Source organism: Pelophylax lessonae, assembly GCF_965119305.1.
Source record: "Pelophylax lessonae genome assembly, chromosome: 12".
In the NCBI taxonomy this organism is placed as follows: Eukaryota; Metazoa; Chordata; class Amphibia; order Anura; family Ranidae; genus Pelophylax; species Pelophylax lessonae.
The window spans coordinates 186,302,349-186,326,054 of NC_138779.1; the positions used below are offsets into that span (position 1 = coordinate 186,302,349).

At 43.3% G+C, this 23,706-nt stretch overlaps 1 protein-coding gene across 1 annotated transcript in view; it reads left to right on the forward strand.

The window, feature by feature from the left end:
• Positions 1-23,706, forward strand: part of BCAM (basal cell adhesion molecule (Lutheran blood group)) — a 152,127-nt gene that overhangs the window by 98,107 nt on the left and 30,314 nt on the right. The window contains exons 6-13 of the mRNA XM_082274476.1: positions 476-658; positions 3,505-3,629; positions 7,999-8,155; positions 9,704-9,822; positions 13,473-13,614; positions 15,403-15,530; positions 18,277-18,412; positions 20,574-20,603. Of these exons, the coding sequence (XP_082130602.1) occupies positions 476-658; positions 3,505-3,629; positions 7,999-8,155; positions 9,704-9,822; positions 13,473-13,614; positions 15,403-15,530; positions 18,277-18,412; positions 20,574-20,603 (1,020 nt within the window). The remainder of the gene's footprint in view (positions 1-475; positions 659-3,504; positions 3,630-7,998; positions 8,156-9,703; positions 9,823-13,472; positions 13,615-15,402; positions 15,531-18,276; positions 18,413-20,573; positions 20,604-23,706) is intronic.

Below are 23,706 nucleotides of genomic sequence, written 5' to 3' on the forward strand. Positions count from 1 at the left end.
TAGGCTAACATGCAGGGGCATTTGGAGGCAGCAAAAAAAAAAAAAATGCCAGATGCCCCTATCAGCAGCAAAAAAAAAATGTACACATGTTACAGAAATCTAACAGTTCTATATAGGCAGAAACATGATTGTTTTTTCTAATTTATTTAATTTATTTATTCTTAATTTTGGCATTGGTATATGTCTGCCATTATACTGTCAGGGCTTAATGTCCTTTGTTTGACAGTAGCTTGCTTATTAGCCCTACAAATGGCCAGAATTCAAAAACAAGACTCCTTCCCCCATAGACTTCAGTTGGGTTGTATGCAAAGTTTGTAAACTTAAAACTTAGAGCAATGTTCATCACGAAACCTTTTGTGCTCCGATCCCAGGCAGATCTGCTCATCCCTTCTCACACCAATTGGTAGAGTTTGCTCTATTAGAGGGTTTAGTGAAGTAAAGAAATCATTATTAAAACAATTATTTCCACTTACAGGATTATATGCTAAGGCCCGCACAACGACTGAGTCTTCTGGCTTGTACACCGTGTCTAGTATGCTCTTTCTGAAACCCCAAAAACAAGACGCCGATGCCATGTTCTCCTGCAAAGTTGTATTTCCATTACCAGGCGGTGGTACCAGTCAGATGGAGTCAAAGGAGTTTAAACTAACTTTACACTGTAAGTAGCTGAGGACTTGATATTTCTTCTAATACAATCATTATGAAGCTGGTAATGTTCCAGTCAAATAACCAAGAGATTTTTTTTTCCAAAAAACACCAAATTGATAAAATCTAGGTGGCTTAGATCCAGGTCTCTGCTTTGCACAACAGACAATAGATCCTGATGTATGGTGCCATTGTATTGTCACATTGGCTTAGCCTAGCTGGAATAAGTTAGTATATGCTTACTTGCCCCCAGACTAGACAAGTCTATGATGTGGGATCTAGTTACTTTGATAGTAAGGCTAGCCAACAAACAGTTGGCTTAATGGGGCAGGAAGTATATATTTCGCCTTGGGTTCAGGCCAGGCAAATGCTCTTCACCTCTTTACTACTTTGAAATAAAATAACATATTGGACATACCAGCTGTGATAGGAGATATTCTATCTGAAGATGTTCCACAGCTGAGCGGCATAGGGAAATGGCAAGGCCAGCACAAGCGTGCTTCTCCATAATTCCCATGTACATGGTTATTTAATCTCTCCTGTCTCATGCATGAGTATAAGGGCAGCCTCAGGAAAGACCCTCTGTGCTTTCCTCTGACCCTGCTGTAGATAATTTTCCTTCAGATAGCGCATCAAAACAATGAATATCTCTAAAATGTATTCATAGGCAGTAATAGGCAAGAGAAAAGCAATGTTAAAAAAAAAACTTGCCTAAAGCCATGTATTACAAACATGTTTAGGTGCATCAGGCGTTCGGGTGTTCACTCATTAATTTTTTGATCTGGCCGTTGAATTGAATGCTTAAGCGCTAAGCGCACCTAGCACTAGGCTCGTTTAGATGTGTTTGCATGCATTTACACTCTTTTAGGTGTGACCTGCATTTTTTCTACTGAAATACTCCACTCTTGAATGCAATGGGGTTTTTCTTCTGCCTCTAAGTGGCTGTAAATGCCTGTGTGCAAAGACACATTGGGGTCGATTTACCAAAATTGGAGAGTACAAAATCTGGTGCAGCTCTATAGAGAAACCAATCAGCTTCTAGGTTTCTTTGTCAAATCTTAGCTGAACAAGTTAGAAGCTGATTGGCTACCATGCACAGCTACACTAGATTATGCACTCTCCAGTTTTAGTCAGGGCCATCTTTAACACAGGGCAAAAGGGGCAGCTGCCCTGGGCCCAGACATTGTTGTAGGGCCCAAAGCAGCTGCCCCTTGAGCCCGCATTGCCTTTGAATAGTTGATAAGTGGATTGGGGAGGGCCCAAGAAAATATTTGCCCTGGGTCCAATCATCAATAAAGACAGCCCTGGTTTTAGTAAATCAATCACATTGGCCAAAATAGAGGGGCATTTGGAGGCAGAGAAAAAATAGTCAAATGCCCTTAAAAGTGGCATTTTTGGCACCCAGTGGGCATAAGGCCTAAAGAAGAACCTAGCAGAGAAGAGGGTACACTGGAGAACTGGGGGAGGGTTGTTGTAAGAATTTAAGGAGGACTGTGCAGGGAAGGGTACACAGTAAAGAAATGGGAGTACTGTACAAAAAAGGGGAACCAGCAGAAATAGATATGCATTAAAAGAAAAAAAAAGTAGGGGCTTGTCCAATAAAAGGGAAGCCAGTAGAAGAGTGTGTATGGGGGAGGGGCAGTAAGGTGGGGTGTGCTTTAAACCTTGGACTGGTACCCCTACATTTTTACCTACACCACTAAATAAATCAATTAATATTTCCCAAGGAATGGTTTGAAAAGACTGCATGGTTAACCAGCAACATTAGGTAAAGAAAACTCCGAACAATCTGTGGCTTTTATGAATGAATAATTAGCACTGTCAGGCCAGTGCCATGTATGAAACCCCACTGCTGCTGCCTGTTCATTCATATCAGTGAAAGATCCCTTAGCCCAGCAGCACTGTGTGATCCATCTGTGTACTTACAGGTAGCCGCAGATAAGCACACAGCCCCCCAGGCTGTGTAATCTTTTGTAAATGGCAGTGTGGGTCTCTAGAGCGGCCCCTGCTGTCAGAGACCAGTGCTGTCACTCACAAATGCATTGAGCATGCTGTCCGACAACTTTTCTTGGCAATGGCTGGATGGATCCTAACAGGTCCAAGTGATAAATGCTCTTGGCCTCCCTAACAGGTTCAGTTTTTTTTTTAAAGCTATTTTATTCATTTTCAGATAAGGCACAAAACTACCATTAAACAGGGTACATATCATCCAGGCCTAGATTAAGTTAAACTTTAAAGTTGTTTAAAAGACCTTTTCTTTAAAGTGTTCTTAAACCCACAAAAGTAAAATCAGTCTATATATGCAGTAAATTATGCTTGTTATATTCACTGGGGAACCTAAGGGTTCTATCCTCCGCATTGTGTAAAAAGTCTGTGTGATCCTCCCCTCCTTCCACTGTCCCCTGATAATTTCCTGATAGCACAGAGTCAATGGAGTCAGACTGCACATGCTCAGTTTGGTGTGTATTGTTAGAGAGTTTTTTTTTTTCTTGGGAGAGTACATGTGATCAGCACATTGCCAATCAGCACTGTCCAGGCAGAGGGTCAGGGGAAGTATAGTCTCATAGGACAGTCAGAAAACTCCTTTTACAAACTTTAACCAGTGCTTGGCTGGACACTCAAAGAAGTCATAAGACTGCTATTCTGCCAATGAGAAAAGGTATTTAACAGTTTATATTTACTAAAATAATTGCATTTCCATGTTCTGTGTACTGTGGGAGACTAGATATAGTGACTGCAGGATCTTGGGTTTAGTAACACTTCAGGCTTAAAGAACTAACCTCTCTTGCTGTTTTCACTGTAACTATGGGACAGATGCTCTCATTAATTCTTATCATTATTTTTATTTTTCTCATTCAGATTACACTGAAGCTGTAACTTTTATGGTGTCACCAGAGGGCCCCATTAAGGAGGGCGACACAGTAACCCTACGCTGTGAAGGTGATGGGAATCCCCCTCCTACCTACCTTATTCATAAAATGAAGGTATTTTGAATAATGCATATGTATATATGTGCAGTCATAGGGAAGATTTACAGTATTTAAAAAAAAAAAACAGGCCAAATAAAAAGTTTATATCCCACAACAACCAATAAAATGTCTCAATTTTCTTTTGTCCAACATGCGCTGTGAAAATGAAATGTTCGATCTAATTGCAATGGAGCAAATTTTCTCTGCTATGGTTTTGTAAATGGACCTTAGGCCACTTTTAAAGCAGCATGTCCTTCTTCAGTAGTGGAAGAACTACAAATTCTAGCATGTAAATCACAGTGGAGGTTTTTGCTTCTGTCCAGTTAGGTATTGCAAATAGCGTTACGTGTTAATGTAACGTCCATATCCAGACAAATACTGTAGTTCTAATATTGGAGCACCAGGACAATGGAAACCCCCACAAAATGCCCCCTTTTTGGAAAGCAAACACCCCAACACAAAATCTAGGAGGCATGGGCTGCAGATAGGTACTCAGGTACTCTGATGGGCTGCAGAGAAGTACTTGGGTATTCTGATGGGCTAGAGACAGGTACTTGGGTAATCTGATGGGCTGCAGATAGGTACTCGGGTACTCTGGGTTGAAGACAGGTACTCGGGTACTCTGGGCTGGAGACAGGTACTTGGGTACTCTGGGTTGAAGACAGGTACTCGGGTACTCTGGGTTGAAGACAGGTACTTGGGTACTCTGGGTTGAAGACAGGTACTCGGGTACTCTGGGCTGGAGACAGGTACTTGGGTACTCTGTGTATTAGGTTAAAGCTACGCAGGAGATTTTCAGAAACTCGATTGTGTAAAAAAAAAAAAAAAATTAATAGGAATCTAAACTGATCGATAAGCAGATGGAACACTTGGCTCCTTTTGAAGTAAATGACACAGTTATCATTTAGTTGTAATCAATGTCTCAGAATGCTCCAATTATTTACAGCTGACCATGACAAGATGCTACTTGTGTAAATAGGAATAGGCTGCCTTCAGGAACCCCGCCGCTCACTCGGTTCTCACAGATCCATGAGCAGAGAGCTGCTTACTGTCAGTCCCTCCTTGCTCACTGGAGCACTGGGCTGTGGAGGGGGCAGAGCAGCCGGCTCAGACTCTCAGCGGCTCGCTGAGAGGCTGAGCCGGGTGTCGGTCCAGGTACCTGGTAGATCCTGACTTCCATTGTCATGATGACGCGGTGCCTGGACCAACATCTGTGACATCAGCAGAGAGTGGACTTCAGACCACTCTCTGCTAAAAAACAGGTCACAAGAGTGCAGAACAAACGGCACACCGGTGATCGAATCACAGATGTACAGCCAAACTTTTGGCACTGAAATTTAACCCCGAGCCACACTCGGGAATACCACTAGGGAGGTTAAAGGAGATGTGCAGCCAAAGCTCGTTTGGCTGTACATCTCCTATGGGGGGAGCAGATACCTGATTTTGACAGGAACCTGCTCCCCCTTCCGTTCCGGTCGTCCTTGGGCGATCGGAAGTTCTCCTTCCCGAAGCCTTCTGGGACACATGACAGGTACACTTTTTGTAGCTGCTGACTTTTAATGAACAAAAAAATGACTGGAACTCCGCTTTCAATGTATTAATTGCTATAAACTGTATGCCACAGCATGAAGGCTAAAGTTAGGACTATACAGAGGGGCCTTCACAAGGCAGTGTGGCTTCCAAATATATATTTCGAAAAGTTGTGCAACTAAAACCTCTGTTTTTATTGCAAATTGTTTTGTTTGTTCTTTGCAAAGGAAAGAAAGGGTTCTTCTTTAGGAACAAGTTACATACACCTGTATTTAGAGTGTGACATGAAAAATCCATTCAAGAAAAAGAATTTGGCAGCTCGGTATTGTCCATAACATTAAGTCCTAATTGCTATATAGTAAAATCCACTTACATTTTTGGCTATACAGCCATAATCATGGTGCTATGAGTTAAGCTGTCTATTGGAAATGTATAAGTTTACTGGTTATTATGTAGCAAAGCTATGGACAATACTGAGCTGCCAGGCTTCTTTTCATTGGATATTCCTGGAGAGTGTACAGATACTCTTGCCTGAGCACCGGTAGTTCCAGTCTCGTTGGTCCCTGAGGTCGAGCGCTGCATTTTTTTGTTCACATTCTAACATGTAACATGCTACTGTTCACCAGCCTCCCACCAGGGATCTGTGAATGAATAAACTACAAGTCCTGTCTGTCATCGGCGCACTCTCTGTCCATTTACACTTCCTATAGCACTGAAACTGACTGCTTGTACAGAGATAAGGGCTCAGAGCTGTAGGCAATGTCTGCAGGAGCCTGACATTTGCACCACTGCACTGATCGCGTGTGCAATGCTCTGCAAGCTCCTGTGAAAAAAATTAAAAATGCACTCTTTTTTTCCTGCAAAAATATGTGAAATTTTTTTTTAACTCATCCTTTAATGTGCATTTTGCTCTAAAAGCTATTTATAAATAGTAACACGTTTTACAAGTTTCAAAAACTTGGGTTTGGTCCGAACTTGGGTTCGCACTAAACCTGGATATAAATATTTACTACCGCCTACTGCCATCCAATCGCTTTCTGCCAGGGCACTCCCTGCCTTTCAGCTGTATATACACAGTAGGGCCTGGATGCTTGTGAATCATGGACTGAATATGGCCATATTAGGCTAATGATCCCACGAGCATCCATGCCCTTTTCTGTGTACAGCTGCAAGGTGAGGAATGCCCTGGTCACAGTTGATTGGGCGGCAGTGGGTGGGAGTGACAGCTTTCGTTCGGACCAAACCTGGGATCATCCTTCACTATAAATTGGGATGGTCACCACATTTAATTACTTGTGTATTTACTCCATAGGGAGTCACGTGCTCTATCCTTAGCGATCAATTTCTATCACGTAGTAGTGATTAATCCTATGTAGCACTACTCCCATGGGAGCTGCTGGTTACGGGTTCACCTGGTTTACCATTAGCGACAACAAGACAGTTCAGCATTTTTAAAGTGATTTTGGCTCAGTCAGGAAACAGTCCAGTAGCTTTGGGTTTTGTGTTTTTATTTGGAACTTGAATAGGAGAAGGGAATGAGTGGGATACTCCAACTTAATATAACTATGCATAATTGGCTGGTATGACTTGAAAGTTGCTGAATAACGCTGAGTAACGCTAAGTAATGCTAGTCACGGCTAGGCCACTGCTTCACTTTGCCCTTAGCTGTGAATTAGAATTAAATAAGCTTCCTGAAGTAAACTGTACTGTACTGCCGAACAACTTCAGGGTCCTTCCTGGCACCCCCTTTGTTCCTATTCTTCAGGGTCAACTACATGGCACCCCCTTTACTGTTAACTTCCTGTGTGAGCTAGCTCCTTGATCCCCTGACCTCTCTGGAGTGGTCCCCTCTGCTAGGCAGACCCTTAGGCAGAACTCCTGGTACTCACAATGCTGTTTTTCCCAAAAGTCGTTGCCAGTAGCTCCACTTGTCAGCACTCTGGATCCTCTGCAGCTCAGCTCCACACCTGGTTCACTAGGCCGACCGCCTGAACCACCTTCCTCACACCTACAGGAGAGGAGACAGCCATCCACCTCCTCCTGGGACTTTGCTCCCACCAAAAGACACCCTGGCTCATGCGCTCCCCGCTTTTATCACCAATCCCATGATGCACCTCTCCAGGTGCTAACCCACTGGGACAGTTACTAAAGCTTGTGTATCATTGGCCAGGTTTCCTCCACTGTCCAACATGCCTCTCTATTGGATATAGTGGGGACACTCCCTCAGACCAGATGAATACGCACTGAGCAGAGAGAGCAGGCCTAACTAAAGATCAGGCTCCCCTGATAAGCAGCAGGATCATTAGATGCCTTTACCTAGCACCTATCTAGGAGGGTGCTACACTTATATTAATGCTCCATTTATATACAGCTGATCACGACAAGATACTACTTCTGTAACATACTCCATTAGGAACCATTTGTTCTGTCTGCTTTGTGATCAATTTTTACTCCTAGCATGAAATATTTAGTGATTTAATGGGACGATTGAGAAGTCAAACTCAACATTTTTCCTATGTTGGTATAATCTCTCAGCAGCAAAAGCTTATAATTGCACATACAGGTTAGCTGTCAACTTTTCTAATCTTCATGTTTGTTTTGAGTCAACGACTATAAAAATATTGAACCCAAAGAGTAGGCATAGGGTTCATACAACTCACATTTTTAAAGGAGGCCATTAATGGTAGCCCCCCATTACTCTAATGACAGATTCTTTATATTTCCCTTGTGCCAGTAATACTGGTTTCTTGCTGTGGGTTCCTTTCTTTAGTTATTGTGCTTTACGTTGCTTTATTATATAGGACTGCTTGCGTTGCACACTTTTGTGTTTAATGCATCATTGTCTCTCTTTTAGGATAACGGAGAGCAGGAAATAGATTCTGGTTCCAATGGAGTTTACGTGTTTCAGAATATATCTCGGAGTGACTCTGGGACTTATCGCTGTGAAGCTCTGGATTTTGATAGCCCTGAAGAAGTTGACCTGTTCAGGAGCATAGAGCTGTTTGTGCACCGTAAGTAAACACACCCTAAAGCCTCGTACACACGCAACGAATTTCCGCCCGCCGGTCGTCCGTCTTTTATCCCGAGTGGTGTCTGTTGGTTGGAATGTGCTCTAGACTGCACACAAATTTTCCCGTACGACAGAATTCTACTTCAGAAGTGATGTCATGTGTTGGATAGCTTTGTATGTGTTCTTTCTCTCTGAGCATGCCTAGTCTTGCTCATAAGATTTTTCCCCATCGAAATCTGTACTAATGAGACGAAAATCGGACGTGTTTTCACGGAGGACAAAAATTTTAATGCCTGCACATCAGGATTTTGTCAGCCGAAAATTCGGAGTCGGCTGTCGGAAGCACCATACTAACAAGCCGAAAATCGGCAGATCGGTCGTCGGACAAAAAATCCCGGCCAAATTTCTTCTCGTGTGTACGGGGCTTAAGGATCCTTTCCCACTGCTCCACTGAAAAAACACATATGAATTTTTGGTGCTTTTTGTGTTGCATTTGTGGGGCGATTACTGGTTGCCATGACTTCAGTCAAACATCTGTGAAACAAGGACATGTGACTCAAAAAGTGCACCAAAAAACGCAACCACTGTGTTTTTGATGTGTATTTGGTGCATTTTCCATTCATTTAATTGGGGAGGTACATTTTTGGTGGACTTTTTGAGCACCAATAATGCAACATAGAGAACTTTTAAAATGCACCACACTCCCAGTGCATTGGTGTGATAAGTTCCATAGAATTTTAAGGCATACATTTTTCATGTATTTTGGTTCTGCTTTAAACACCAAAAGCACATCAAAAATTGATCAGTGTGAAAGGACCCTAATGCTTTAATATCTGCTTCCATTTTCTAAATTGTTTCTGGATTTAGAAAGTTTGTACTTAAGATAGAAGATGTTAAAAAAAAGTGATGTATGAAATGCACCTTATATAGCGCATTGCAGAGTTACTGCATTACCCACCAAATATTCTATGCAGATACCAACTCTCTGACAGTCAGTGTCTTGCAAATACGCCATGGCAGCGTGAGAGAGGGAAGCCTGATAGGTTGCTCATAGAAATAACACCATTTTGGTGGTTTTAGCGTGTTTTAGGAGTGTCCTTTTTAATGCCTACTTTTTTTCTTTGTTCCTCTGTTCTTGTTGCCTTTTTACTGTGGTCCTGGAAGGTTGGGTTGTTGACGATTTAGGTGCATAGAGCAGGGATCCTCAAACTATGGCCCTCCAGCTGTTGGGGAACTACACATCCTAACAGGCATTGTAAAACTCTGACATTCACAGACATGACAAGGCATGATGGGAATTGTAGTTCCTGAACAACTGGAGGGCCATAGTTTGAGGACCCCTGGCATAGAGTTTGAATTTTAATTAGTATGTTAGTATCCCCAACAGCAGACTGCTTTACAACTTCACTTTTTACATCCACTTAGAAGTCTCAGCACTTATAAAGAAATGGTTTTCCAATAGTTCAAGGAGTCATCAGCCTTTGGGGAAGTTGCCATTGCTGTCATTGGCCTGCCATTCATTCTATTTTATTTAATCTTTCCTTCACAGATCTAAACCCTGTGACTGTCATCCCAACAGAAAGAGAAGTTAAACGTTCACTCAGGGAAGATGTCCAATTGTTCTGCTCTTGTGATGGCTCAGAAACTCCTGATCTCCTTTGGAAGAAGGTGAAGTCACTAAATAAGCATTGTCTCTGGGACGTTATCTAGATACAGGATCTGAATGACTGCAGCATTTACAAGAACATTTCCTACATTTGTACTAGAAGCGTGACTAGGTGACAGGAGTAGGACTTAAGCTGGCCATACATTCTACAATTTTCAATTTCTTTTAAATTGACCTTCAACTATGTAGTGCAAGGACCTGCCTGATTGCATGCAAATTGAAAGTGTTTAGGTTTGGCCTCATATTATATGAATTTGGTAAATCTAAAGAAAAATTGTACAATAAAATTGTATAATAAATGACCAGCTTTAGTCACAGAGTTGGGAGCCAGGTGGAGCTATCTCCAAAGTGCCACGTTCAGTTTTTGTACATTGGTTCACAGCATGGGGCCTTCAGTGCCATAATCTACATTTTCTCCAACCCTCCCAGCAGTGGCGGCCAGTCTATAGGGGGCGCAGGGGCGCCGCCCCCCCAATCAGCATCTTCAAAGAAAAAAAAATTACCTTTTAAAGCTTGATAGGGGTGCCGGACCTATTGCAGTCTATGGGGGGAGGGGTGGGGTTTGGCATTCCACGTGATTAGAGCAGAGGCGCCGATTGGCGGCCTTCTGGGTGTCATCGGGGCACATAGCAATGCGCCCCGACACTCCCCACTTCTACACTTCTAGTCCTGTGATTGGTCCAGACTCCAGCCTGGACCAATCATTCAGGACTCCCGTCTGATGTCGTCGTGGGGGCGTTGTGCGCGTCAGTCACTCTTACTCGCCCACCTTCCCGGTTCCCGCCCGCCGTCAGAGCGAGGAGGAGCAGCGTGGTCGGCGGTCGCGAGACGTCTCGAGTCAGCCAGGAGCAGGTAAATGAAGCCGCTGCCTCGTGTGTGTCTCCTCTGCTGCTGGCCGCCACTGACTTGTAGTCCCCCTTGTATGATCCCCCTCCTGTACACACCCAGCTCAGTAGTCTATGTATCAGTCAGTCCTACAGATTCACCCAGCATGCTGACACTGACCCCACTGGGGAGATTTCTTATCACTTCTGTCTCTGTGATTCTTCTGCACATTGGGGCAGCTGTCACAGCAACAGGAAGACACAGAGAGCAATACAAAAAAAACTGCAAGAATGTCCAACCCCCAACTCTACTAAAATGTGCTTGTGTTCTTGTCTGTGTCCCCATTGTAGAGATGTTCCCTCACTTCCTGTCTCTGTGATTCTACTACAGGAGTAAGGGGTGCAGCTGTCAGGGCAACAGGAAGACACAGAGCAATACAAATAAAAATGCAAGAACTCCCCCTACTAAAACGTGCTTGTGTTCTTGTCTGTGTCGCCAATGGGGAGGTTTTTCCTCACTTTCTGTGTGTGCCCCCACAGCAGAGATTTTTCCTCACTTCCTGTCTGTGCCCCCATTTGGGGAGATTTATGCTCACTTCCTGTCTCTGTGATTCTACTACACAACTAAAGGGTGCAGCTGTCATAGCAACAGTAAGACACAGCAATAACATTTTTTTTTCAAGAACTTCTATCCCTCCCCATTCTACTAAAATGTGCTTTTGTCTGTGTCCCTATTGGAGAGATTTCTCATCACTTCCTGTCTCTGTGATGCTACCACACACATAAAGGGTGCTGTTGTCATGGTGACATGAAGACAGAGATAACAATAAAAACATTGCCAGGTGTTCAAACCCCTCCACATACTACTAATAACGTGTTCTTGTCTGCGTCCCCACTGGGGAGATTTTCCCTTACTTCCTGTCCATGTGATGCTAATAGTAAGGGGTTCAGCTGTCACGGCAACAGGAAGACACAGAGTGCAATTAAAATACCTATTACATTTTTCTTTTTGCGCCCCCCCCCCCCAAAAAAAATGTTTTTAAGCACCAGCCGCCACTGCCTCCTAGTGCCCAAATCCCCAACCTTCAAACCACTAAAATAAGTAATTAACCTGAATCTGCACCCACAACATGTAAGCCCAATGCTAAATTTAACCTTTAGTGGCTTTTTTTGTAACCATCTCCTTTGCTTACACTCTAGGTTAAACGTGAACACCTAAACCTTAAATGGAATCTTGACCAAGGTGCAAGGATCTGGTGGTGTGTCCGCAGCTACCTGTATTTGTGTTTAAATCAGCAACTGTGGCCCTCTAAAGCCCCTTGGTTGTTAGACCTAGTCCTAATGTTAGGGCTAAGTCCTAACTCTTCTCGGCACCAAGTCCAACCACTTACACTTATTAATGTAATTTCAGACGTTGAGGCTCGGTTCACACTACCTCGCTCCGACTTAGGGGGCGACCTGTGAAGTCGCGTGCAGCGCAACTTCGGCACAACTTGCACGGACTTCATAAAATGAATGTCTATGCAAGTCGCTCCAAGTCGCCCCAAAGTAGTACAGGACCCTTTTTCTAAGTCGGAGCGACTTGTGTCCTATTAGAACGGCTCCTGTACAAGTCAATGGACCGCGACAGTGTGTGACTTGTCAGGCTTACCAAGTCGTCTGACAAGTCGGACTAGTGTGAATGGACACTTAGTGGACAATAGAAGCTCTGTTATTTGAGATTGGAATGACAAGAAGTGGGACTTAATTTTGACATGGGCAAAAACATGAAGCACTGTATACTACCTGCTGCTGCCCTTTAGGCTAGTTTAGATTTCCTTTAACACCTTAACCTCCCTCACAATGTTTAACCCCTAAGCTAACCCTATACCCACAACTACCCTGTCCTTAACCTTTAACCACCCTAACCTTAACATAAAAGTTAATACCTTCTGGACCGTGAAAGTTAGGGATGCACCGATCCGGCTTTTTTGGAGCTGATACCGATATCTGGCGAGGTGAAATCGCCGATACCGATACGGAACCGATCCGGAGCTACACACAAAGCAAGCGGCTGCAAAGCCGCTGCTTCATGTGTGTGGCTCCTTCATTCACAGGCGGAGTGCATCTGATATCACTCCGCCTGTGAGCCGGACCGTGGGACGGCTGAACTTTACCGATCTCCGATCCAGCTATTTTGTCTGGATCGGGGCCAATTTCCGATCCGAATATCTGGATCGGTGCGTCCCTAGTGAAAGTATCCCTCACCGAATGTAATAATCTGCTCTGAATGAGAAGAACACCCATGTGCGACACCTACCAATCAGTTTCCAGGTGTAATTTTCTCACAAACAATTAGTGATGTTTGAAAAACACATTTCGAAATATCCACATTTTGAAGTTGCACCCCTCAAAGTATTTGACTTTTAAATACGAGTTGGGCGTTTCAAGTGGATGTACCATGTCAGAACCAGACAAGAAGGAACAAAGTCACCAACGCTCCGACTAAATGTGTTTTATACATTTAATGTAAAGACAGCGTCACGTATGGCAAAGAATAATGATATTTCTGGGCCACGCATGGTCCTTTTTATAAGGCTATATAGTGACCGTAGACCTAAACCTCACTATGTTGCCTTGAGGAAGACACCCTGCGTGGCCCCAAAGTGTTAGTTTTCTTTGACATATATGACACTGTCTTTATAATAAATATGTAAAACACATTTACTTGGGGTCCTGCTGACTTAGTTGTGTTGGAAATTCAGATACTTCCTTCAGCGCTCATACATGCTTGTTTGATGTCTCGCTTTTCGTGTCCTGAATTCTTTTTGTTCTCTCTTGTACTGCAGGGTGATGCTGTTCTCTCCAAATCTAGCAGATATAGATTGAAAGATTTGTCTTATTCTGACTCTGGGGTTTATACGTGTGAAGCTAATGTTCCCTCAGTGCCAGGACTACGCAAAGAGCAGAGTATCATTATCGTAGTGGAAGGTGAGACTCCATGGAGTTATATGCATATAAACAATCAATGATGCCATTAAATGGTTTCTCCACCCATCTACAGAACTCTATTGTTTCCATGTAAAGCGACTTTGTGCTAGCCTTAAAGTCGGGGACTAGAATCAAAGCTGTATTGTAGGTTACTTACAGTGTTCTGTCGGGTCAGGTCTCCTCAGCTCACCCTGCAACTCCAGGACTGGTGAGGGCGGGGTGTGTGCTTCCTAAAAGGGTCAGTCCAATTTATCAAAAACCTGCCCCTCAAAAAACTGTGAGCCTGTGAACAATGTTGAATTATGTACCCCTCCAGTAGCCTGTCCAAAATGATCCCATAGCTGAGTTCCCTGGCCTGACCTATTTCACTATAGAAACTGGTGAGAATGCATTAATGGTTTTTGAATCAGGGAGAGTGTGCTCTTGTAATGGCAGAGGTGAGCACCAGTATTTGGAGCTGCAGAAAGCCTGCCCGAAAAACTCACACAGCAGGTGATCCCCCATCCTGTTGCTAGGATGTTGCTATGGCATTCCAGCCATTGATGCCCTCAAACACTTCACACTCTCTCCCCTGGTGTCATGATGCAGAGCTCAGCCCTGGGGCAACTGGTTGGATGGTGCACTGTGCATGTGTGGCGTGAATCCTAGTATGTTCTTGTGATGGCGGAGGCAAGCATCATAGGCTGGAGTGCCATAGCAACATCCTAGCAACAGGATGAGAAATTGTCGAACAAGGGAAGTTTTCAGGCAGGCTTTTAGAGCCATCACAAGAGCGCAGCTGCAGGTCCAAAAGCCGGCTCGAAACACCCCCCCCCCCCCCCAGTCAGCATTCCTTAATTCTATAGTTTATTTATATTTTACATTTGAACTTCACTCTCTGGGCAGGGGGCTAGAGGTGTTTGGATGGAGGACTTCTCTCTCAGATGGAGGGGTGCTAAACGAAGTCTTTGCCCCGTGTGAAAGAATGTCTAGCTGTGCCACTGACTACCATGGTTGCAAAGTTTGCACTTTAACCCGGGCCCTGGTTTTCGGCCACTCTGGCTGAAGAGAAGAAACTAGCTTGGTTTGGGTCGGAACTCAGGAGACATAACACACTCACCATAGTAACTGCACAGGAGAACGCCTACCCAGTCTTTCTGCCTATTCAATTTGCAGCTGCAGGCAGATGGGGCATACCATCAGAGAGCAGAAACTTGAGTCAGATGACCTGGGCTGGTACAGTGAAGATGGAGGCGGTCTCAGTTGTGTGAGGAGACCCATCTTGGGACAAGGAGTGAGGGAGACATATGGAGGAAGCCTAGAGGGGGGAGCCCAATGGAAACTGACTGACAGGTGACAGTAAATGAGTGTTACTGATCCCATTCCCCTGCCAGCAACGCCGCTACTCCCATACACTCTAAGCACTCAAACTGATTCCATCCCCCCTCCAGCCCAGGCAAACAATTAGTGAGTTGTTGTGATGTGCAGTAACCTTTAGCAACCAATCAGTGAGTGGTAAGGATGTGCAATAACTTCTAGCAACCAATCAGTGAGCAGTAATGTGTGCTGTAACCATTTTAAATCATTGCCTGACCTGCTGCAGTAAAGTGATTTGAGTCTACCTGCTATTTATTGTATGCCTCAGAGCAGGTGGACAGCAAAAATGGCCGGGGGGGGGGGGGCTTGAAAATGTTTGCCTAGGTTCCATCTAATATTAAGGACGGCCCTGTTTGTGGTGCTTGCTTAGGTGAAGTGTAGATCTTCTTTAAAGGTATAGATTAAAAATATTGTCTATTTGGTTTATATTAGGCCCACCAGAACTGGACATGGAAAACCATCAGGTTGAAGTAGAATCAGAAGGACACCCTGTGACGTTATCCTGCAAAGCAAAAGGAAACCCAACACCTAAAATAACCTGGAACCAACCAGATCTGAAGGTATAGCTGAATAGCTGAATATTGCCAGCACTGATATCTCTATGGTGTGACACCACCCTTTCATAAAACCTCTTTTGAGTCACTGTGGTAGTTAATCCACATCATATGTTGGTTTGTGTCACTCCACACCATGATGACCAGAATGAAAGTATCAGTCATTTTCATGCTTGAGGTCAATAGACTCTTTGATCTGTGTCCCTATTGTCATATCAGCTGACATTCTACCCGCTATATTTAATGGGTTTATTTCTGTCTTTTTGCACATTTGAAGCCAAGGACGACTCTCTAAACTTTTGTTCTGTGTGGTTAGTTGACTAATTCCACAAAATCACTGTGGTTTATAGATCATACTATAATTCGGAAAAGTTGTTCACTTATATTTTTGTCAGTTGTCTTGTTACATTGCTAAAGTCCAGGGTTTAGCTCCCAACAGGCACACTATCTGTATGGAATTTGTATGTTCTTCCCATGTTTCTGAGAATTCTGTTTTGTCACACAAGCCAAAAGCATGCCGGTAGGTTAGCAGCATCTGAACAGAATGGCATTTGCTTGTCGGGAGAGCAGATCGTAAGCTCTCACAGGCTCCTCTGCGCTGTTAGACCAGTCCCAGCAACCTGCACTCTGATTGTCAGATGCCCCCTGACGTCATCAAGATGTCAAAGTCCTGTATTGTATGTGAGGATACCAAGGGACAGTCCACTGCTGTGGTGTTAATAATAACATTTTAGAGGTTTCCCAATCTGGAGAGAGCTACGTGGCCAGGTGGCCTTGAGGATAATTGTCTATCTGCAGCCTTATTGGAGTATTTGAGTAAAATTTGGATAATTGTCCACCAGTATTCCTTAAAGCTCAAGTCTGGGAAAAGTAAAAATCTTTTCAAAAGTTTGCATCAGGTTGTTGTGCTCTAATTTTTGTCTCCTAGGTGGAGAGTGCAAAATCTGGTACAGCTCTGCATAGAAACCAACCAGGTTTTTTTGTCAAGGCTTAATTGAACAAGCTGAAGTTAGAAGGTGATATGTTACTATGCAAAGCTACACCAAATTCTGAGTGCACCAGTTTTAGTAAAACCCCCCCTTTGTGTTCGGAGAGTTTGGCCTCGAACATCATTGCCTATTTGCAGTTCTATTGGAGTATTTGAATGAACTTTGGGCAGTTGTACACCAGTGGTATGTATCCCTTAAAACCCAACGGATAAAAGTAGGAGTCCTCCCTTGAGGTATTTATTATACTTTTGAAAAGTTTGCATGAGGCTGGTGCTCGCTATTTTTGTCTCTTGAGCCACGTACACACGCACAGATTGTTGGCCAACTGATCGGCCAACTTTTGTCCAGTGTTGTTTGTTGGTTGAAATGTGCTCTAGACTTGCACTGGACTTTTGTTGGCCAACAAAAACCAACTTCAGAAGTGATGTCATGTTCTGGTTGACTTTCAGTGTGTTTTTTCTTCTCTGAGCATGCCCAGTCTTGCTCATCTGATTTTTGTCTGCCGAAATCTGTACTGACTGAGGAACAATCGGCCGTTCTTTGTTGGCCAATAAAAATTTTATAGCATGCACACCAGATTTTTTTCGGCCGAAAATTTGCAGTTGGTTGTCGGAAGCATCATACTAACAAGCCTACAATCGGCAGATCGGACGTTGGCCAACAATTTACGGCCAACAATCTGTGCGTGTGTATGGGGCTTAAGTGTTGTTTAGAGATTCCTCAGTATGGACAGAGCAGCATGGTCTTGAACATCATTGTCTATCTGCAGTCCTATTGGAGTGTTTGAATAAACTTTGGACAGTTGTCCACCAGTGGGATTGTGTACCTTAAAGCCCAACTCGGGGAAACGTAAAATCCCCCCTTTGCAGTATTTATTACTACAGTTTGACTAAAGAATTTGCACTGGTGAGCTCTCTTTTTGTCTTTTAGCACTTTTAGGAAGGTTCAATGGAGCTTACAGTTTATTGTCCATACCTCATTTATACACAGTTGAGACAATTTGGGAAAATTATAAGCAGGTTTTCTCAAGAAACAGAAGCACCCAGAGGGTACAGATAGTGTCCTTTTGAAATATTAAACCCAAGACCACAGGGCTGCAAGAAGGTAAAAAACGCAAACAAGTGGCATCCTACAACATGTATATTAAAAAAGAATAGCGCACACATGCAAAAGAAATGACTATCAAATATGGAGACAATCCATAAATAAAAATGGGGATTTGGTCCCACCATATGGCCATATCGTGCTAAAGCCCACCACTACGTCAAAGTACCCCATTATCAGTGGGTCCTACACTATCCATAAAAAAGGATGAATCCAGCCTCTCTAACCCTTGATAATGGGGTACTTTGACGTAGTGGTGGGCTTGAGCACGATATGGCCTTATGGTGGGACCAAATCCCCATTTTTATTTATGGATTGTCTCCATATTTGATAGTCATTTCTTTTGCATGTGTGCGCTATTCTTTTTTAATATACATGTCGCTTGGTCCATAGCTGCACCGGCTTTAGATATACATGTTCAGGGTTTGCTCCCCCAACTTTTTGCTTGTTTATTCTACAACATACCAACTCCATGCAATGGTGAAAACTGGAACCGAAACTTCATACTGCAAAGAATCACTAATAATAGTCAGTGGATTCTAGAGAAGATTGGCTCCATGGGCATTATACAAACTTTTAGTTTCTACTCAATGCATCTTGTATTTGAGTTCCCTGTGTGTCCAGCCAGTCAGCAATTATATCCCGTGTTGTTCTCTTAGGTGTCTGAGACCTCCACTGATCTGGAAGTACTAAGTAAGGTCTCCTTCAAGTTCAATTCCAAGACAATGAACAATATTTCCTGCAGTGCAGAAAACCGCCTTGGAATGAGAAAAAAGAACTTCACACTGAGCATGTGTAAGTCTGACTTCGGAAAGGGTGTTACTTGGTCAATGGGAGGATGTGTGAAAAAATTGCTGAATGCACGGATGGCTGATCTTAGACATCCCCCTGAGGTCAGGGCATGTGAGGAACTTGGATGTTGTATGACAAGAAATTGCTTGTAGTTTTGGTTTTGCTGAGATGTATTTGACCCATCTTCTGTATTTCTTTTCAGCTTCTGAAGTGTTTTAGCAGAAAGCAATACCTTGGTATTACATACCCCTTGTTCTTTCAAATGTGTTCCATCCTGTATGTTAGATAAACCTCTGTAGTATATAGAACCTGGTTAACCAGGGAAATATGAGACACTCAATCTAGGGATTGATCGATTATCGGCAAAGCCGATATATCGAGGGCCGATCTGCACTTTCCCCAATATATCGGAATCGGCCCCTGAGGTTACCGATATTGCCGATATTTCAGGAAAGTACTGTACCGGAGTGATGCCTGCAGCTAGAGGCATCACCCCGGTACCGGCATCCATACCCGACGGTCGGCTGTCTTGTAATGACAACTGATGCGGCTGAGAAGCCGCTCGGCTGTCATTACAAGGAGCAGGAGGGGACGTCCCCCCCTCCCGCCGTCTTCTGCGGCTTGCCCAGGTCTCCCGTCCCACTGGGAGACCCTGGCATCCTACCTGCACGGCCGCCGAAGACCAGATCAAAGCCGCATTCGGCTCTGATTGGGTATCCATGTAAAAACCCGGAAGTGATGTCATGACATAATTTCCGGGTACTCTGCACCAAATTCAAAAAAATGACAGCATTCAAAACAGCCAAACTTGGCGTTTTGAATGCTTTTAAGTGCAGAGGATGGGGTTTGGGGTCTTTTAGACCCCCAGATCCCTCCATAATAGTACCTGTAAAAAATAAAATAAAAAATGTTTAAATCTCCGAAAATATTGGCAGATATCGGCCGATACAGATATGCGATGACCATTATCGGTATCAGCTATAAAAAACGATATCGGACGATCACTAACTCAAACCTTGTTTTTACAATATCTCTTTTAGGCTCCTTGCACACTAGTGATTTTTATAAGCTCAAAAACCACTTGAAAAACGTGGATAAAAACGCTGATAATTGTGCCGGCTTGTAGTAGCATTTTAGTACCTTTTAGAAGCATTTAGGAGCATTAGCATGTTATTAGCATTTTTACAGTACATGAAGAAAAAGAACAAAAAAACAAAAACGCTCAAAAAGGAGCATTCAGTGTTTTTTCTGCCAGGAAAATTTTACAAAAAACTCTAAAAAAGCAATTTGTTTTCTGCTCCTAAACGCTGAAGCTTTAAAAACACTTCTAGCATAAAAAAGCTTCATAGAATAGCTTATAGGAGCTTAAAAAAAACACTGATGTGCATGGAGCCTTCATAGAACAGTAAACATAGAATGATAACTAACTGTGGCTGTCTGTACCATCCAAACAATGTAGTGTCTACTGGTCATGTGACCCAACGCTGCTGAGAAGTAATAATTATACACTCCTTATATGACTTGTAATCTGTAAATTATAGTATATGGATATCACAATCCAACATCAGTGTGTCCTGTTTATACAGCCTGAAGGCTGTCACTCAAGTTAGGTTATAGCCCACCCACAAAATTAACAACCCCACCCCTGAGTAAGTTAAGCCACACTTATTCTAGTCAAAACCTTACTTCCTTCTGGTTAAACGTTACTGTACATTATTAGGCTGATAAAAGACACACTTCTACAGTATTTAGTTCAGCCAATAGAAAAAAAATTCTAAATAGAAAACAGACCTTCATATACAGGACCCTATATCCGCAAAAAAAAAAAAAAAAAAACAAACCCTAAAAACATGGTCCAATTGGCTTCATCAGGGGAAATAAAATTAAAAAAAAATTAAAAAATTGCAAAGATCTCAAAGGAAAGCATTGAGGCAGAAAAATTATTTCTGCAACACTTGACAGCCAATTAGATTTCAGATACACTTTCTTTTTTTCAATTTTCCTAAAAAGCTTTCATACTGCAGTATGTTGCATTTGCATGTTTTTTTAAGTATGTAAGCCACATAACGCAGTGACATATATGGATGTTTATCATTAATTTTTAAATTCATATTATTTTGTGCCTAAATTAATTAAGATAATATTTCTTCCCTTTGCCCCGCAGATGTTCCTCCAAGTATGTCACCAGCTCAAGGTAATTAGCATCATATTTTATGGAAATATGATTATCTTCTCTCTATATGCGCTAGCAGTGCTGAGTAATGTGGGGATGTAAAGGCACTTTTGTTTTTTATATGTTGGAAAGTTTGGTGCGCAACTCCAGGCCAGTTATGTGTTTATTCATAAATCATTAAAACTGAACTCCAGACAATAACTATTTTTGCATATTTGCACAAAAAGTGTAAATAAATGCGCCCTATCTCTCACTGCTGCAGCATTCTTTCCTTTCGTTCAGGCTCCTGTTGGTGCCGAACATCCGGTGCTGAGATTTCCACTTTCTGAAGAAGTACACTTCTCACAGCGAAGCCCATCCTCCATGCAGAAAAGGTCTTGTATTCTTGCAAGGCATTTTGTGAATGAAGGAGGGGAGATTGTGCCATTCATTTGCACCTCCTCTAGTCACAGAAGGCCTTTCTAGAATACAAGGCCTTTTCTGCATAGAGTATGGGGTACATTGAGCGCCCCGCTGTGATCAGCGCACTACAGCCAGAACTGGAAATCTTAGCATCGGACATTTTATGCCAATCGGAGACTGCAGGCTGAATGAAAGTTTTGACGAAAGCTGCAGCAGCCAGAGATGGGCAATACTTTATTAGTGGTGCTTCATATTTACTATATAAGTCCCGGTTCATATTTCTGCGATGCGGGAAGGCTGCGAATATACAGCGTGTTCCCGCATCGTATCCGCACCCCTGGCAGTTCACAGTGCCACATGCGATACGCTGGGGGTGTCAATTAAAAGTTAACAACAACCCCAGATCAGATCGCATATCGCAGTGCGAACTGAAAGTTCGCACAGAATCAGATCGCACTAGTGTGAACCACCATGCAATCCGATTCTGCTGCGGACCAAAAAAAGGGTCCTGTGCGTGTTTAGTGCGATTGCGGTGAGAATTCAGCCATACAAACTGTATGGCTGAATTTGCACCGCACAGAGATCGCACTAATGTGAACCAACACTTAATGTACAATAATAGTTGTTGTCCGGAGTTCAGTAAATTAAATTATAAATATTTAATATTTACATAAATCAAACCTTCACCCTCTAGAGCCACTTTATCTCCCTTGACTTCCTCTTCCCTTGCAATTGTAATTTGTTGCTTATTTTTTATTTTATTTTTTTTCCTGTCCTCGCTGCCTTTTCGCCTTGGCAAGAATGATGTGTTCCTGCTCCCACAACCTCCTGGGGCTATCTCGTAACATATCCCAGGAGGCTGCAGCAGTGGGTGGAGCTGAAGAACATCATCAGGGGCTGGGTGCCTCTTTTAGGTTCAGGCAGCCAGCCAGCCCCTGATGATGTGCTCCAGCTCCCCCTACTGGCCCCTGTGTGTCCATGCTGCTGCAGCCTCCTTCTGATCAGTGGCAAGATGGGGGCTATGACACCTGATAAGTGGATCACAGCAGGACAACATTGGATCTGATAGGCAAGTGTGCGTTTGAGGAGGGGGGGGGGGGTTCTTTCTTGTTAACATCTAACCATGTTAATCATAGAATGTAACTCCAGCCAATGTGTTTTTTAATTTTTGGCTTCTACATGAAGGAATAAGAACATGTCTAGATTTTATTGCTGTTGGAGGCCTTATTATGGAGGTTTCCTCTCATTGTTTGTTATCTACACTTGAAATAATGGAAAATCCCCGATTGAGAAACATAAAACAGTACCAGGTTTTCTAGCATCCCTAACCCTCCAGTGTCAGTGCACATGGAGCTCATTGCTTTATTGAATCGTGAGCCAGTGAGTAGTGTGCCTTTCCCATTTCCAAACTATAATAACAGGGGGCTCAGAACTACGGCCCAAGGGCCACATCCAACCCATTACAAGAATTGACCCTGCCCACAAAAGCTAAGGGGCTTATGATGTGAAAGGGGGGATCTAATGTGATTGGGGCTTCTGATGTGAAAATGCGAAAGAAGGGACTCCTATATAATGAGGGCTTCTAGTTTGAAAGGGAGATCTGATGTGAAAGGGGGTGCTCTGATTTAATGGTGGTTTCTGATGTGAAAAGGGGGCTCTGATGGAAGGGGGTGTTCTGATGTGATGGGGGCATCTGATGTGAAAAGTAGGGACTCTTATGTGATAGGGGCTTCTGATTTGAAATTGAAATCTGATGGGAATGGGGGACTGTAATGAAAGGTGGTGCTCTGATATGATCGGGGGTTCTGATGTGAAAGGGGGACTGTAATGAAAGGGGTGCTCTGATGTGAAAGAAGGAATCTGATGTGATGAGACTTCTGATTTGCAAGTGAGATCTAATGTGAAAGGGGGACTCTGATGGAAGGGGGGAGCTTCTGACGTGAATGGCGCTGCTCTGATGTGATGGGGGCTTCTGATGTGAAAAGGGGAACACCAGAGGGTGCCTAAGTGTAGCATTAAAAAGACGGTATTAAACAGATACCATGTGGATGGATGGCAAATCAATACATTCCAGGAAAAAGCTGGCCAGGTGGGAGAAACTAGAAATCCAGGGATCTTGGGGGAGTGCAGGCCATAAGTGATGTTGCTGGAGGGCAAAAGGAGTGTGGCTACGTGTTTCAGATCTGCACAAGCTCCTTTCTCATGTGAACAGCAAACACACACACATCATAGGTTGAACTGGATGGACTGGTGTCTTTTTTCAACCTCACTAACTATGTAACTATGGGGTTTCTGATATGAAAGTGAGATCTAATGTGAAAGGGGGACTGTAATGAAAGAGGGTTCTGATGTAAAAAGGGGACTCTGATGGAAGAGGGTGCTCTGATTTGATAGGGGCTTCTGATGTGAAAAGGGGGATTCTAAAAAGAAAGGGCTTCAGATCTGAACGGAAGATCTGATGTGAAAGGGGGACTGTAATGAGAGGAGGTGCTCTGATGTATTGTTGGCTTCTCATGTAAAAGGGGGGCTCTGATGTTATGGGGGGCTTCGGATATTAAAGGGGGAACTACTGATGTGAAAGGGAAGGCTGTGAACATTTGTAAAATAAACAATGTAGCCCTCATCATGAAAAGATTGGAGACCCCTGCTTTACTGGTGCACTAAGCAATATTACGCTGCTGTCATTTATTTCTACAACTCACATGTTGGCCTTTTAGACTAA